The sequence below is a fragment of the Thalassophryne amazonica genome, chromosome 16, assembly GCF_902500255.1.
Source record: "Thalassophryne amazonica chromosome 16, fThaAma1.1, whole genome shotgun sequence".
NCBI classification, from domain to species: domain Eukaryota; kingdom Metazoa; phylum Chordata; class Actinopteri; order Batrachoidiformes; family Batrachoididae; genus Thalassophryne; species Thalassophryne amazonica.
In genome coordinates, this window is record NC_047118.1 from 42,363,453 (window position 1) to 42,377,541 (window position 14,089).

Sequence of the window (14,089 nt, forward strand, 5' to 3'; positions counted from 1 at the left end):
AACTTGCTGTTCAGCAAAACACATTTTACTTTAGTTAATACAGTTATGTAAGATGTAATAAGTTGATGCTTTTGGGTTTTTTTGTTGGTTTTTTTTTTGGAGTCCAGAACTATAAATTTAATATGCATTTATTAATTTTCCACACAATGAAAAGGAATATTAAAGGTGTTAGAATAAGTGGTACCTCCGTCTGTATATCTGACATCTTTTTCTGAGCTCAGGTAAATTTATTTAGCTGCTTGATTTCATGCTTTTTTATGAAATGTAAACTTTGATTGGAAAGACCATTATTTAAAGCTGAAAAAAAAGTAAGTTTACAACTCACCATGGTTACCACAGCTGTGTATTGCCACTTTTCATTGGTGCTGAGAAATATTGTTTTACTAACTAGATAAGGTTTATGCTTGCTTTGCAGAATCTTATTTTATGGGCAAAAAGGAGGTCTGATGCACACCTAAAACCTTCTCTTTGAACATGTTTCACTGTAGGTGCTGGATGTACGTGAGAACCCCAACCTAGTGATGCCTCCTAAACCCGTAGACAGAGCAGCAGAGTGGTACAACATCGACTTCTCTCTCCAGAACCAGCTACGGCTGGCTGGAGCTTCACCTGCTACTGTAGCGGCTGCTGGAGGAGGTTTGTGTTTGTGCACATGTAGTATATACTGGACAAACCCTCCGTGACATTACCCACAGACTGTCTGAACAGCAGTTTGGAAGCTGAAATACTGTGGCTCTGAATGTCACATTATTGGCAGTGCTTATAGTCCCGTCCAACCCATAAATGGGTAAAGAGGTGGAGCGTGGGCAAGTGATGTGACCTGGAGTTGCTTCAGGTGTTTTAATAATGCAGTTTTTTTAATGGTGGTTTTTATAATGGGCGGCTCGGGTGTAGGCATTAAAGTTATGGGTGGCTTATTGACCAACAGTGAAGCTAATACAACGAAACTGTCAATACTTGATAATATACAAATGACAGAAATTTCACTTGATGGAGATATTGGTACACAGACTTCTGACATGGTCTGTTATTACCACACAATAAGCCATGTTATCTCAGATATTTTTAATAAAATGCTCAGAATGGACAGACACCATGGGTCCACAACAGCTAGCAGTCTCTGCTGACGGGCTGTGAACTCAATCAATCAATCAATCAATCAATTTTTTTTTTATATAGCGCCAAATCACAACAATCAGTTGCCCCAAGGCGCTTTATATTGTAAGGCAAGGCCATACAATAATTATGTAAAACCCCAACGGTCAAAACGACCCCCTGTGAGCAAGCACTTGGCTACAGTGGGAAGGAAAAACTCCCTTTTAACAGGAAGAAACCTCCAGCAGAACCAGGCTCAGGGAGGGGCAGTCTTCTGCTGGGACTGGTTGGGGCTGAGGGAGAGAACCAGGAAAAAGACATGCTGTGGAGGGGAGCAGAGATCGATCACTAATGATTAAATGCAGAGTGGTGCATACAGAGCAGAAAGAAAAAGAAACAGTGCATCATGGGAACCCCCCAGCAGTCTACGTCTATAGCAGCATAACTAAGGGATGGTTCAGGGTCACCTGATCCAGCCCTAACTATAAGCTTTAGCAAAAAGGAAAGTTTTAAGCCTAATCTTAAAAGTAGAGAGGGTGTCTGTCTCCCTGATCTGAATTGGGAGCTGGTTCCACAGGAGAGGAGCCTGAAAGCTGAAGGCTCTGCCTCCCATTCTACTCTTACAAACCCTAGGAACTACAAGTAAGCCTGCAGTCTGAGAGCGAAGCGCTCTATTGGGGTAATATGGTACTACGAGGTCCCTAAGATAAGATGGGACCTGATTATTCAAAACCTTATAAGTAAGAAGAAGAATTTTAAATTCTATTCTAGAATTAACAGGAAGCCAATGAAGAGAGGCCAATATGGGTGAGATATGCTCTCTCCTTCTAGTCCCCGTCAGCACTCTAGCTGCAGCATTTTGAATTAACTGAAGGCTTTTTAGGGAACTTTTAGGACAACCTGATAATAATGAATTACAATAGTCCAGCCTAGAGGAAATAAATGCATGAATTAGTTTTTCAGCATCACTCTGAGACAAGACCTTTCTAATTTTAGAGATATTGCGTAAATGCAAAAAAGCAGTCCTACAAATTTGTTTAATATGCGCTTTGAATGACATATCCTGATCAAAAATGACTCCAAGATTTCTCACAGTATTACTAGAGGTCAGGGTAATGCCATCCAGAGTAAGGATCTGGTTAGACACCATGTTTCTAAGATTTGTGGGGCCAAGTACAATAACTTCAGTTTTATCTGAGTTTAAAAGCAGGAAATTAGAGGTCATCCATGTCTTTATGTCTGTAAGACAATCTTGCAGTTTAGCTAATTGGTGTGTGTCCTCTGGCTTCATGGATAGATAAAGCTGGGTATCATCTGCGTAACAATGAAAATTTAAGCAATACCGTCTAATAATACTGCCTAAGGGAAGCATGTATAAAGTGAATAAAATTGGTCCTAGCACAGAACCTTGTGGAACTCCATAATTAACTTTAGTCTGTGAAGAAGATTCCCCATTTACATGAACAAATTGTAATCTATTAGACAAATATGATTCAAACCACCGCAGTGCAGTGCCTTTAATACCTATAGCATGCTCTAATCTCTGTAATAAAATTTTATGGTCAACAGTATCAAAAGCAGCACTGAGATCTAACAGAACAAGCACAGAGATGAGTCCACTGTCCGAGGCCATAAGAAGATCATTTGTAACCTTCACTAATGCTGTTTCTGTACTATGATGAATTCTAAAACCTGACTGAAACTCTTCAAATAGACCATTCCTCTGCAGATGATCAGTTAGCTGTTTTACAACTACCCTTTCAAGAATTTTTGAGAGAAAAGGAAGGTTGGAGATTGGCCTATAATTAGCTAAGATAGCTGGGTCAAGTGATGGCTTTTTGAGTAATGGTTTAATTACTGCCACCTTAAAAGCCTGTGGTACATAGCCAACTAACAAAGATAGATTGATCATATTTAAGATCGAAGCATTAAATAATGGTAGGGCTTCCTTGAGCAGCCTGGTAGGAATGGGGTCTAATAAACATGTTGATGGCTTAAAATATTTCCAGCTGAGTTATAACAAAAAAAAATCATCCACTCCACAATAGTCATGGAACTACCTCAGTTTGTTTTTTTTGTTTTGTTTTGTTTTTTTGTACAGGGGTGTAGACACACTGATTTTGCTTCAAGTTTCCCCACTTTAACATGGGCATCTATGGGAAGTGGCTCCCTTTTAGCACCATTCAAAAAATAAAACATTTTTCATTTCTCCATTTGCTTCATTTACCTGGACAAGAGTTTGGGGCTTGGTGACAGCTCTCTTTCTATGATTGTTTGTACACACATAAAGGAGTCAGCCACAGAGATCATCTGGCGAGGAAGATGAGGTTAAGAAGAAGGAAGGATTGCTCTCAAGATGATCAAGCCAAGCAGGTGTTGAAGGGCATGACTGATATCGCAGAGGAGAAGAAGAAGATGGAGGTAAGGAAAGTGAAATTGCAGTACAAAGAAAGGTGATTGCGCAGGACATGCGCATTGTTACATTACATTATGTTGCTTAAAAAAATACATGTTAATATAAACTCCCCCCAGGAGGATGGAGAGTTGAAATATGGTGATTTAAAAATTCGCCGTTGGGATAAGGGTCTGGAGAAGCCTCAGTTGGACTATTCAGAGTTCTTTTTGGAGGATGTGGGACAGGTATGTACGTGGCTATGGGGGTAAATTAAGTGTTGTCCCTTATTAATAACTGGTTCTTACTTTTATTTCTCACATCTTACCCTTGGGTACTTCTGTAGGCCTTCCAGACACATGTACTATGTCTCTGTTTGAGAAAAAGTATGCAACAAGTTTTGTGTTTTTTTTTTTTTTTGTTTGTTTGTTTTTTTTTCTCCCTCTGTAACAACTTGCAGATACCAGGTGTGACGGTTTGGCAGATAGAGAATTTTATTCCTGTTCAAGTGGATGAAGCCTTCCATGGCAAGTTCTATGAAGCTGACTGCTACATTGTTCTCAAGGTCCTCTGGCTCATGCGTTTTCATTCATTGCTTAGATTTGTGACAGCAATTTTCAGATAGTTTAATGTCTGTCAAGAACAAAGACTGTAATGACTTCCACACACTATGGGTACAAGATCTCAGTCTACAGACTGATTTCTGTTAAATTGTGATTGCTTTCTGTCAAGTCCATCTCATGAAATATATCTAAAGTCCTGTATACAGTTGTGTTCAAAATAATAGCATAGCAGAGTGTAAAACAAAAAAGTGAGTAAAGCTCAAAATCCTTATAATACCTTTATTTCCACAACACACGCAAATGTATTGGGAACACTGCACATTCTATTCCAAATCAAAAGATAAAACATCAAATCATTATTTATTTTTTTTTTTATTCCCCCCTGCTCACTTTCACCTGTCACTGTTACTTTTTTTTATGTCCGCAGACCTTCCTGAATGAAAATGGAGCACTGAACTGGCAGATCTTCTACTGGATTGGTCAGGATGCCACACTTGATAAGAAGGCTGGCTCTGCCATCCACGCTGTGAATCTCAGAAATTTGCTTGGCGCAGAGTGCAGGACTGTAAGAGAAGAGATGGGAGATGAGAGTGACGAGTTCAGTGCTGTACGTACTGGCATGCAAGCAAATGTTTGAGTGTTCTAATTTATACACACAGAACCACACAACTCCCACATTTGACTCAGAGGCAAGAAATATATTTAGTTTCCTTTGGGGATTAATAATGTTTATCTTAAATAGCTTCTGTGCCTCCATAATATGATGGTATGTAGAGACAGATCATTGTAACATGTAAACCAACAGATTATCAAATGAGGACACAGTTTTCCACAAACACAAAACTCCATTTTATTGTTTCATACAGACAATATATTTAACCCACAACACAAAACTACAACCGGAAAAGGAAACAGAATCAAATGACGTTTTGAGTAAAATATATATTCCTTCATCAAATCATGTCTAGTATCTGCTACATCCCTTTTTAAACAAGTTTTGTGTGTGTGTGTGTGTGTGTGTGTGTGTGTGTGTGTGTGTGTGTGTGTGTGTGTGTGTGTGTGTAAAGGTGTTTAACAATGAGATCTCCTACATTGAGGGTGGAACAGCCAGTGGATTCTACACTGTCGAGGACACAAACTATCCTCTCAGGTAGACCGGTTTTAAGAAACCTTTTTATAGATCTGTTTTTATGTTTATTCTTTATTATACTAAAAACACTGAAAGTTGAGTTCATTTTTTTTGTATATTTATAGGCAGGTATGTCTCTGTAGCACTATTTGAACATTGAAATAACTTCTAAATGTTTTTAAAGTTTGTCTGAAAATTTTCGGGGCATGTTATGGTTATTCTGTTGTTTCAGGTTGTACAGAGTCTATGGCAAAAAGAACATCAAGCTGGAATCTGTGCCCACAAAGGCCTCCTCTCTTGACCCTCGGTGACTCTCACACCCGTTCTTACTTATATAGTGGGCAGCATAACTTTTCATAAGACTTGTGCATTTGATGATTAAAAACATCAAACTTTCGACTCCTGTATAAAGTGAAATTGTCCTTTGTCACCATTTTTACTGTTGTAATATTCAGTCATAGATAGTCCCAACTATACTTTTCAAAATTTTTATGATCAGACAAATAATGTGGTATAGTTTAAATATGATTGGAGCCTTTTTCAGTTTTCATTTTGAAAATTGGCTGCGATGGGTGACATTAAAAATTCATGATAGCCCAATATTCAGTTTTATTTGGAATATCTTTCACTATATGTATACAGAATTTCATACTCAGAAAATTCAGAAATGTTTTGCTTATCTTCTGTACTAATATTATGCTTACAGTTAGCTGTGTATGGGGTTTTTTTTTCTTTTTCTTATTTGCCATAGAACATAGATTCTTGTGTCAGTAGGCATTGTTTTTTTGTTTTGTTTTTTGCCTTGGCAGCTATGTGTTCCTGTTGGACACAGGTCTGGAGATCTTTGTGTGGAGAGGTGCCAGTGCCACCCTTGGAGGCACTACAAAGGCCAGGTAAGATGCACCAGCTGACCGTTAAGCACTGTATGAGCTGCAAAGCATCCATTTGGACCGGGGTGGGCAACAGTGCACCCTTGTTGATTCTTCAGTAATTTACCAAACTCTTTTTTTTTTTTTTTTACTGATGAGCTCCTCCCCATGTCCTGATTATCTGTGAAATCACTTGCTGGGGTGATCAGTAGCATGGAAAAATGTACAGACTTGTTTTTCTGTCATTTTGTTTAAAGAAGCGTGTAACACTGCAGTGCTTGGGGTTAAGGTTGGGCCTGGGGTCCACTTCCAGCTCAAACGTTGTAATCAGTGTTTTGTTATGTGAATTTTCATGATTGTCACCCTGTAGGTTATTTGCAGAAAAGATCAACAAGAATGAGCGTAAGGGTAAGGCAGAGATTGTAACCCTGATGCAGAACCAGGAGCCTCCAGAGTTCTGGGAGGCCCTGGGAGGACAACCAGAAGAAATCAAGAAACATGTACCAGATGACTTCTCACCTATGAGACCAAAACTATACAAGGTAAATATTCTAATAACTTTCCTACGGTATTTCAGGACTATGTCTTGGATTCTCCTACAATTATTTCTCATATAAGCCTGGTCATGCTAATTGGAGAGTACAGTATACGGCATGCTCTGTTATGGAGGCGTAAATCAGTCCATCCAAAACACAAATGGAAATGACAAATGAGAATTAAATTAAAATATTTGCTTGTCACCTCCATCACGTTTGTTTTATGATGCACAGGTGGGTTTAGGTTTGGGCTACCTGGAGCTGCCTCAGATCAACTACAAGCTATCAGTTGAACACAAAGATAATAAAGTTAAACTGGACGCTCTGCCAGAACTCAGGCTGGTATGTTGCCGTGCCATCTAACTGCTATGACATGGTATTATACCTCAAATTTAATGAGTGAAATGATGTAAATTATCACTCCCACTCAAACGAAACCTCTGTTTCTAGCTGCAGTCTCTGCTGGACACAAAGAGTGTATACATCTTGGATTGCTGGTCTGATGTTTTCATCTGGATCGGGAGGAAATCTCCGCGTCTCGTCCGAGCTGCTGCCTTGAAACTGGGTCAAGAGATCTGCTCCATGCTGCACCGGCCAAAGCATGCCTGCGTCACCCGTAATTTGGAGGGAACCGAGTGCCAGGTAACGGCTCCATCATCAGTCACACGCAGCTGTGTTCTGCTAGTTGTCAACTTAATTTGCAGAGGTGCTGTATTTAATATGAACTTAAAACTTGAACATCATGGTTGAAAGTTTAAATGGAAGAATACAAGACAAAGTACAGTGTTGTGAATATTCCTACACTGTTTGTAATACAATAAACTGTATAACTTGCGCAGGGTCATTTGTAGGCATGATGCTTGCAATGGCTGCTCAAACTGTATAAATCAGGGCTGTGGACTTCCACGGATTTCATCGGTGGGAGGGGGGTGTTAGTGTTTTACTGTGTAATCGTGATCATCAGTGAGTTTTTAAAATGCCTATTGCAAAGCATTCTTTTTTTATGACATGGAGTGGGGGTGTTAGTGTTTTATTGTCTAATCATGATCATCACTGAGTTTTTAAAATGCCAATCGCAAAGCATTCTTTTTTTTTTTTTTATGACATCGTGCAAGTTTAATACATCTGCAGACAATGATCTGTATAACAGAATCAATCAGTATCCACAGAACTCCGCAGAGAAAAATTCCTCACTCAAAGCGTGGCTGTTGCGACAGTTGTTGTAAAGCGGGACTGGTTGGTTGCTATGGCGACGCTGTGTGCCTGCTCATTGATCTGTATATACTACTGGATAGCTTATTGTTGGCCGATATTTTTGCAGCAAGTCGACCACCATATTACCACTCGCGTGTATCGCTCCTGAACGGTCTTTTCTACCGATCTTTAACCAGGTACACGCAATTTTACGAGTATTCTTTATGATTTTGCCAAAAAAATGCCTTCATGTACAGCTATAAACTGTGCAGATTGCCTATTCAAAGACTGTGGACGAACATTTCACCGGAGTATGATTGAAATGGAAAATAATGAACAATAATTTGAAGAGTTCTATCCGTTATTCCAGCATATAGACATAGAAGATGATGATGATAATATTACTAAGTGGCATGTTGTGTTTTGTGTTGGACAAACTGTTTTAAGACATTTATTAGGTCTACTTGTGCACAGTTTTGGAGCTTTAGGTGTTGTTGCTATGAGCTTTCTTACTAATATTAGATTGAAACTCCAAAGAGTTGTGCATAATAAATAGTCTTTGTAAGGGAAAAGCAACTGTCTTGTAGCTGGTTAAGTGGTGTTTTAATCTTTCAGTGCAACTATTTTTAAAAAAATTTCACTATTGCTATATTATCCATCATGACTTTTGTTATCCATCCACTTTTGTTCATGATATGGTACCTATATATAGATAGATATATAAGCTTGCTGATGATTACACAACAGTTGTATTAACTTTGATTAAAGAATCATAATTTTTAGAATTGAGCATTTGTCCCAGTAAGATATGAGTAATTGAGAATAAAAGGGGAGAATGTGTCAAAGTACGAAAAGAAAGAAAGGAAACAAAAAGCTAATCATCATGGCAGACATAGATTAGGAGGGATGAAGGTTACATTAAGTGGAGAACAAAAAGAAGGAAATGAAAGAATCAGCTCGGTTATTCCTCTAAATTGTTGACGTTCTAATAAGCCGTCTATGTGCGGTCCTCATAAATTGGGAGTGGTAAGATGGCTGCCTGTTTGCTTCAGTGGTTTGTACGGAGTGTGTGGGCCAGTGAGCTATCCAGTGTTATATACGGATCAGTGGTGCCTGGTGCAAGATGCTGTTCTTAAGCTAAATGTAGCATGTGGATATTGCATAAGAAGAATTTTGTGGCGTGTCTGTGCCACGGAGCAACGTTGGACAGAGGGAAGATGGCGAGAAAGGTGGTGTGAAAAAGTTTGATAAGGACTCAGAATCCGTGGAATTGGCTATAGCTTGAATTTAAAGTTGTCTTTGTGAACACATCTGAAAGATACAAGAAGCGGGAAAAGTGAACTGCATCTTGTGCCATCAGGAAACATGGTAAGAATGTTTTTCTCCCTGGAAAATAAACATTGTGCTGTTTAAACAGAATTTCAGACAAGATTATATGACTTTTTTTTTTTTTTTTTTAGTAATCTAGACTTTCTTTCATTGGAAAAGACACTGTAGCTTCGAATGGATTTACAGGAATTTACACAAGAATGTGACTTTTTGCTATAAGGTATGTTATTGATATTTTACCATCATTTTCAAAATATTCTGCAAGCTTTAGCTGTTTTTTGAAATGCTTTAACAGTCTTTTCAGTCTCCATGAATTTCATGTAGTTTAATTGTTCTGAGTTAATGCATAATTTGGTTTACAATTTAAAGGAAAATCATTCCAGGTCCTACTTCCATGTCATATTCTGTTATTTCAGCATTATCATTGACTGTTCAAATGAAAGGTTGAATCTAGGATCCTTTAAATGTGCACTCATTTTGAGATTTTTTTGTTCCAGGAGATGCTGAAAATGTATCATTAGATTAAAAAAAATGAATTTGGTTTCTGGGGCCCCATGGGCCCTAGACCCTGGCTCCTCCCCCTGCAAATTTTCCTCGGATTTCAGTTTTCATTTCACAGCCCTGATAACTTGATTCCTGATATTGTTCAATAAAAGACTGTGTTGTTCCACAGGTGTTTAAATCTAAGTTTAAGAACTGGGATGATGTACTGAAGGTGGACTACACCAGAGCAGCCGAGACTGTTAAACAGAATGACAGCCTACACAGCAAGGTCAGTAATGGCTTGTGTTTGGAAAGCCAAAAGTTTATCTAAATTTGCACAGTTCCTAATAGAACACCAGGTTCTACTAAGTAGTAGGAAAATTAGGATGTTGTAAATGCCAAATCTTAGCACATAATGGGAAACAAACAGAAGAAAGTAGAAACATCACTAGACACACAAAGAGGATCAAGTGACAACGACCAGCTAATAAACAGAATATGGCAAAAGGACGGAAGCACACAGCTCTCTCTCTATCTATCTATCGATTGATCGATCCCTATTAACCCTAGAGTTAATAGGGTTATAAAAAGAAATGGTTTTCACCAATTGTCTTGCTTACAACCCCTGGCAAAAATTATGGAATCACTGTCCTCGGAGGATGTTCATTCAGTTGTTTAATTTTGTAGAAAAAAAGCAGATCACAGACATGACACAAAACTAAAGTCATTTCAAATGGCAACTTTCTGGCTTTAAGAAACACGGTTACTTTTTTAAACCAAGCAGAGGGAAAAAAATATGGACTCACTCAATTCTGAGGAAAAAAACTATGGAATCACCCTGTAAATTTTCATCCCCAAAACTAACCCCTGCATCAAATCAGATCTGCTCGTTAGTCTGCATCTAAAAAGGAGTGATCACACCTTGGAGAGCTGTTGCACCAAGTGGACTGACATGAATCATGGCTCCAACACGAGAGATGTCAATTGAAACAAAGAGAGGATTATCAAACTCTTAAGAGGGTGAATCATCACACAATGTTGCAAAAGATGTTGGTTGTTCACAGTCAGCTGTGTCTAAACTCTGGACCAAATACAAATAACATGGGAAGGTTGTTAAAGGCAAACATACTGGTAGACCAAGGAAGACATCAAAATGGTACACTGAGGCTGGATTTTAAATGTTGTTTATTCCCCTCAAGTGGTACCAGTTGGGTCACAATTGATGACTGGCTGGCTTGTGTACTGTGGCTTGAATTCAGTTTTCGAGGGTCATCTGACATTTCTTTTTAGGCCCGTCATTGTGTTGTTTACCAAGTTGTAATGTTTTCAGCATGTTTTGGTTTTGTTTTGTTTTTTTTCCCATTTTCTACAATGTGGCTTTATGGGGGCTTCTTGTCCATAGCTTGACTTCACATAGGCATCTTCTAATGGTTACAGTACTCATGGGTAACTTTAGACCTTCTTTCATCACCCTGGAGCTGATCATTGGCTGATTCTTTGCCATTCTGGCTGTTCTACAATCCATTTGAATGGTGGTTATCTGTTTTCTTCCACATCTTTCTGATTTTGTTGCTATTTAAAAACATTTGAGATCATTTTAGCTGAGCAGCCTATCTTTTTCTGCACTTCTTCATTTGTTTTCCCCTCTCCAATCAACATTTCAAAAGTACGCTGTTCTTCTGAACAATGTCTGGAATGACCCATTTTACATCAATTTTGAGAGAGAAATGCACAACATCCAGCATGTGCAACATGTGCTGCCTGTTTTTTACAGAAAGAAAATTTGGACACTTTTTTTTTTTTTTAGAACAGCTTAATATTCCTTTTTCCTAATTTCTCTGAAGTAATAACAAATTTGATAAATTTTTCTTCATGTTTTGATTTGGAAAAGAATGTGCTGTGTTTCCAATGCATGTATGGAAATAAGCTATTACAAGGATTTTGAGCATTACTCTATTTTTGAACACAGCTGTTTACCACCCTCTGCAGATGTCACGCATGTTGGACAAGTTTAAAAAAAAATTGTTTGACTTAGTGTTAAAGCCTCCATATCTCAGAAACGAGATAGAAGCCATTAATCTTGCACACTATCTTTTTGGTTCAGTGACATTATTTACACAAAGTATGATGTAAATCCAAGATGATCAGTTCTGTAATTTTTCATGGAATGGCCCAGCTTGCAAAAATTTGTAGTATTCAATACTCAACACCTGTGATTTGCTATGAACATTTTTTTTGCAAACTTGTGCAATATGACAGCTTGGATTCTCATCAATTATAGTGTTAAAAACCCTGAACTGCAACCCAAAAAAGGGATAAATGACTAAAGCAACAACTGACAGTATAATTATTTTCTGTGCTTTTGAGCCACATGTTCTAAATGATCAGTAATGTTAAATATACCACTTGATGAAGAATGACAGATGATGAAATCAAAGCGGCTTGTATGAGATATAAGAATTATTATTGTTTTTCTTCTTCCTCCTCCAGGTGAAAAAGGATGTGGAGCAGAAAGACAAGATGAAAGCTGACCTCACTGCTCTCTTCCTGCCCAGGCAACCGCCCATGCCTCTTACTGAGGTAAACACACACACCAGTTTGAAACAGGGTGAAGCCTCTGCTTCTTTATGATGTCACACTTGTTGTTTAGGCTGAACAAATGATGGAGGAGTGGAACGAAGACCTGGATGGCATGGAAGGATTTGTGCTGGAGGGCAAGAAGTTTGCTCGTTTGCCAGAGGAGGAGTTCGGACACTTTTACACTCAGGACTGCTACGTTTTCCTCTGCAGGTACGGGCGATCTTTTCTCTACGATAATGTACTTCTGGAAACCAGTTAACTGAAGATGCACTTCAAATGTGGAGAGAAACTCTGCACGGATCTGTTATCATCCAGTAGAAACAAGCTGCTAATTACTGACTGTGCCTGTTTAGATACTGGGTGCCTGTGGAATATGAGGAGGATGAGAAGGAGAAGAAGGAAGGTGAAAGTGCTGAAGGTGAGGAGGAGGACAAACAGCCAGAGGAAGACTTTCAGTGTGTGGTGTACTTCTGGCAGGGCAGGCAGGCCTCCAACATGGGCTGGCTCACATTCACCTTCTCCCTGCAGAAGAAGTTTGAGAGTCTTTTCCCCGGAAAACTAAAGGTATGAGAAATCAATGTTGAAAATCACACTCTTTACAGCATTACTATATTATTTCCTTATTATGCTGCAGAAGAAGAAGATGATAAGTCATGTTTTATAAGTTTTCTGTTGTGCATTGGGTTCATAGTTTTGGATACAAGCAGCATTTGCATTGGTGGCCACCAGACCTAAGCTTTAGAAATGAAAGATACTGGAGGAAAAACTCATTTCAAGATTCATGTCATTTCAGTCACATTTGCTCCTAATTTCCATCATGCATGTCCTGTTAGGATTGTTCCCTGCAGCATAGGTGTCAACCTGACTCCAGAAGGGCCAATAGGGTGCAGGTTTTCTTTGTAATCACCAACTCCACCAGGCGATTTCATTGATGAACTCATCCCGTCTGCTGTTACTAATCAGTGAAATCATCTGGTGACCTCAGAACCACCAGAATAAGATCACAAAAGAGAAAGAAAGAAGGAACTGTTCTTTGTTCTGAAAATATATCATAACATGCTTTTAACTGGAAGACCACACTTTTGAATGATGAGACTTCTTTTTTCTTCTATTTGGAAGAAACCTTATTTGAATGTACAAGGAAAGCTCTTTGAATAAGAAGAAAATTCATGTTGAATTTATTCTATAAATGTACTAAAAAAGTAGTTTAATTTGCGTTGTACGTTCACCTCGCATATGATTCTGTTCAGTGGCTGAAAGAAGCTGTTTACTTGCATTTTGTGCCCTTATACTGACATTAATTAGCTTGTGTGCCTTTATCAATGAATAATACGGCCATTAAATCCATTTTGCTTCTTCTGAAGCATAGTATGAAGTGAAAATTGTGACTTAATACTCCGGTGCGATTCCTCTGTTGTGGCATACCTTTTTTTTTTTTTTTTTTTTTTTTTTTTATTATTATTATTAAGTTGATACTAAATCTGATGTGTATATTTGTGTTCTGACCACTTCCTGGTGAACTGCTAACTTGTGTCTAGGTGGTTCGTATGACGCAGCAGCAGGAGAACCTGAAGTTTCTGTCTCATTTCAAGAGGAAGTTCATCATCCACAATGGGAAGAGGAAACAGCAGAGTGACTCTGCTCAGCCTTCCCTCTATCACATACGCACCAACGGCAGCGCGCTCTGCACCAGGTAGACTCGCATGCTCAGCAACGATCTGTTCTCCACAAACTTTAAACTGACTGTTGTTTTTATAAATGTTTGTCTGCTCAGGACAATCCAGATCGGGACTGATTCCAGCAATCTGAACTCTGAGTTCTGCTTCATCCTGAAGGTTGGGATTGTTTCATGTTAGGAATTACAACCCCTGGCAAAAATGATGGAATCACCGGCCTCGGAGGATGTTCATTCAGTTGTT

At 38.7% G+C, this 14,089-nt stretch overlaps 1 protein-coding gene across 1 annotated transcript in view; it reads left to right on the top strand.

Moving 5' to 3' along the window:
- The window catches only part of flii (FLII actin remodeling protein), a 36,780-nt gene that overhangs the window by 14,437 nt on the left and 8,254 nt on the right, over window positions 1–14,089 (top strand). The window contains exons 10-26 of the mRNA XM_034190097.1: window positions 489–636; window positions 3,386–3,516; window positions 3,628–3,735; window positions 3,948–4,052; window positions 4,478–4,657; window positions 5,118–5,200; window positions 5,412–5,486; window positions 5,989–6,072; window positions 6,419–6,590; window positions 6,819–6,926; window positions 7,035–7,226; window positions 9,781–9,879; window positions 12,081–12,170; window positions 12,241–12,380; window positions 12,524–12,734; window positions 13,709–13,863; window positions 13,945–14,005. Of these exons, the coding sequence (XP_034045988.1) occupies window positions 489–636; window positions 3,386–3,516; window positions 3,628–3,735; window positions 3,948–4,052; window positions 4,478–4,657; window positions 5,118–5,200; window positions 5,412–5,486; window positions 5,989–6,072; window positions 6,419–6,590; window positions 6,819–6,926; window positions 7,035–7,226; window positions 9,781–9,879; window positions 12,081–12,170; window positions 12,241–12,380; window positions 12,524–12,734; window positions 13,709–13,863; window positions 13,945–14,005 (2,142 nt within the window). The remainder of the gene's footprint in view (window positions 1–488; window positions 637–3,385; window positions 3,517–3,627; window positions 3,736–3,947; window positions 4,053–4,477; window positions 4,658–5,117; window positions 5,201–5,411; window positions 5,487–5,988; window positions 6,073–6,418; window positions 6,591–6,818; window positions 6,927–7,034; window positions 7,227–9,780; window positions 9,880–12,080; window positions 12,171–12,240; window positions 12,381–12,523; window positions 12,735–13,708; window positions 13,864–13,944; window positions 14,006–14,089) is intronic.